This window comes from Cryptotermes secundus, unplaced genomic scaffold (genome assembly GCF_002891405.2).
Source record: "Cryptotermes secundus unplaced genomic scaffold, Csec_1.0 scaffold79, whole genome shotgun sequence".
Lineage (NCBI taxonomy): Eukaryota > Metazoa > Arthropoda > Insecta > Blattodea > Kalotermitidae > Cryptotermes > Cryptotermes secundus.
The window spans coordinates 3,875,744-3,877,961 of record NW_019741974.1 but is presented as its reverse complement, the minus strand read 5'-3'; the positions used below and the strand labels follow the sequence as shown (position 1 = coordinate 3,877,961).

The 2,218-nt window shown below is 42.4% G+C and overlaps 1 protein-coding gene across 1 annotated transcript in view; it reads left to right on the top strand.

Moving 5' to 3' along the window:
• LOC111872817 (general odorant-binding protein 72) overlaps positions 1–2,218 on the top strand; it is a 16,839-nt gene that overhangs the window by 12,058 nt on the left and 2,563 nt on the right. The window contains exon 5 of the mRNA XM_023867006.1: positions 1,952–2,069. Coding sequence (XP_023722774.1) covers positions 1,952–2,069 — 118 coding nt within the window. The remainder of the gene's footprint in view (positions 1–1,951; positions 2,070–2,218) is intronic.

Sequence of the window (2,218 nt, the reverse complement as noted above, 5' to 3'; positions counted from 1 at the left end):
AAAAAGAAAAAGAAAAAAACTTGACGCCAAAGACTGTTAGAAACGTTTATATTCCTTGGCATATATGTATCATGTTGTGTGACGGAGTCCGCTCTCATAATATTCATCGTAAATTCATTTATGAGTGCCGTAAATATGAATACTCATAGAATGACAGCCTGTACGAGTGTTCCTGTTCCCTTGTTCACGAGAAACCGGGTCCGCCAAAGCCCCCGTGGAAGAGTTTCTGAGNTTATGAGTGCCGTAAATATGAATAATCATAGATTGACAGTCTGTACGAGTGTTCCTGTTCCCTTGTTCACGAGAAACCGGGTCCGCCACAGCCCCCGTGGAAGAGTTTCTGAGTATTAGGTAGCTGACTCGTGAGTCTCCAAGCGCAGCAGTCAAGAAGAGGTGGATCCGACTTGAGTTCACTCGGTTAAGGCCTTATATGGAAGCGTGATCCCATCTCTCCCAAGCCTCACCCAACACTAGCAACCCTCATTCTCGACGGCGAGTCCTCTGTGTGTCAAATAAAGTGTCAATAAAGGAAGTATTTCCATTTTCATGTCGTTATTCTCGAAAATGTAAAGAAGAGAGGCGGGAGATCACGAGAAAATGGTGATGTGGAGGTCATTTCCGAATCATTTCAAGGAAGAATTGCCGTCATGACAATAACGACAAAGGCGATAATACAATAACAAAACAATAACCACAATTGTCGTTTTGCTTTCTAGGGTTTCCAAATTTTCCCTGTTTCTTTAAGAGCTCTCCTTTATGATTCGGGTTTTATATTTATTTACATACTCCTTCTGCTGTGAGCACCTTGTTGTGACCCCATTCTGCCATTCCTTCCAATTGGTATGTTTCGTCCATTCACAATTTCCCATTCTTTCTACAGGTGCCATGTTCACTATGTCTGATCCTCTTTTAAAGTTGTCTCATGGCGGAGACTACGGTCAATTGCTTTATAACGTAGAGTAGTTTGGAGAGGGCTCGATTTTACGGAGGAACATATCGACACCATATTTAGGGTCGAAGAGTAAGCCAAGCAAGAAACCAAAATAAGCAGGCCTCAAGGTAAGCCTACCATCTGCTTCTTCTGGTTCCATACTCTCCGAACTGCAAGGCGTTACAACTTGTGAAAGCGACTACTTAGGGGGCTGAGGAGGAGATGGAAGGACAGTGTTAATGTGGATTAAAGATCACTAAAATTTGAGGTCCTCGGGCGGTGGTTACGAAGAGTCCTATCTGCTGGGAAATAACGCCCTGTAGTCCGTTGAAAGTCAAGCGAAGTTTCAGAGGAACACATCTCCTTCATCTTCAGGGTCGAAGAATAAACCAAACAATAACTCAGCATGAAGCAGGTAAAGAGCTCTACTTGCGTGGCTTGTACTTCAACCCTGAACCTGGAGGCAACATGTTCCTCTGAACTTACTTACTTACTTACTCATGGATCTGAGCCCTTCTGGAGGAGCCGCCAATTCTGCAGCTACTCAAGAATTTCCCAGCATTTTATGGAACCTGAAGGTTCATTACCGTGTTCACAAGAGCCCTCCACTGGTCCCTATCCTGAGCCAGATCTATCCAATCCATACCATCTCATCCTATCTCTCTAAGATCCATTCTAATATTGTCCACCCACCTACTCCTTGGTCTTCCCTGTGGTCCTGTTCCTCTGAAACGTGGGTCAATTTTCTAAGGACACAATGGTGTTATGTACAAGAAGACAGATTCATTTAAAGGGACAACGTGAGATGGGAGGTTCTTGAAGTAACTCAGGTCCGTGTCTAATTGTTTTTATGTAGGATTTCAATTTCTCACAGAGGGAAGCTATGAAGAATTCCGTCTTCTGTGAAACAAGGCCATGTTGTAAGGTGATTTGCAACGGACTGCGTGGCGTTATATTTCGTAAGATAGAACTTTTAATTGTAGTTATTTCTTGACTTAACAAGCTCTGAATATTTTGCAGCTGAAAGATGGACAGTACCAAGCTGACTTAGTAATTCAAATGGCTGATGATTTACTGCCTAAAGATATTAGCACGAAGGTCAAGAATGTGGTCCATAAGTGTCGGGATGCAGGCAACGGTAAGTTTTGACAGAAGATGTTGTCTTTATTAATGACAATGTAAGTATGCCTCTAACTAAGAACCGGTAAATATATGTTTAAATATCTACCACTGCTCATAATCCATACAGCTAATTGTTTTAGTTGAGTACATGACACAAATTTCGAA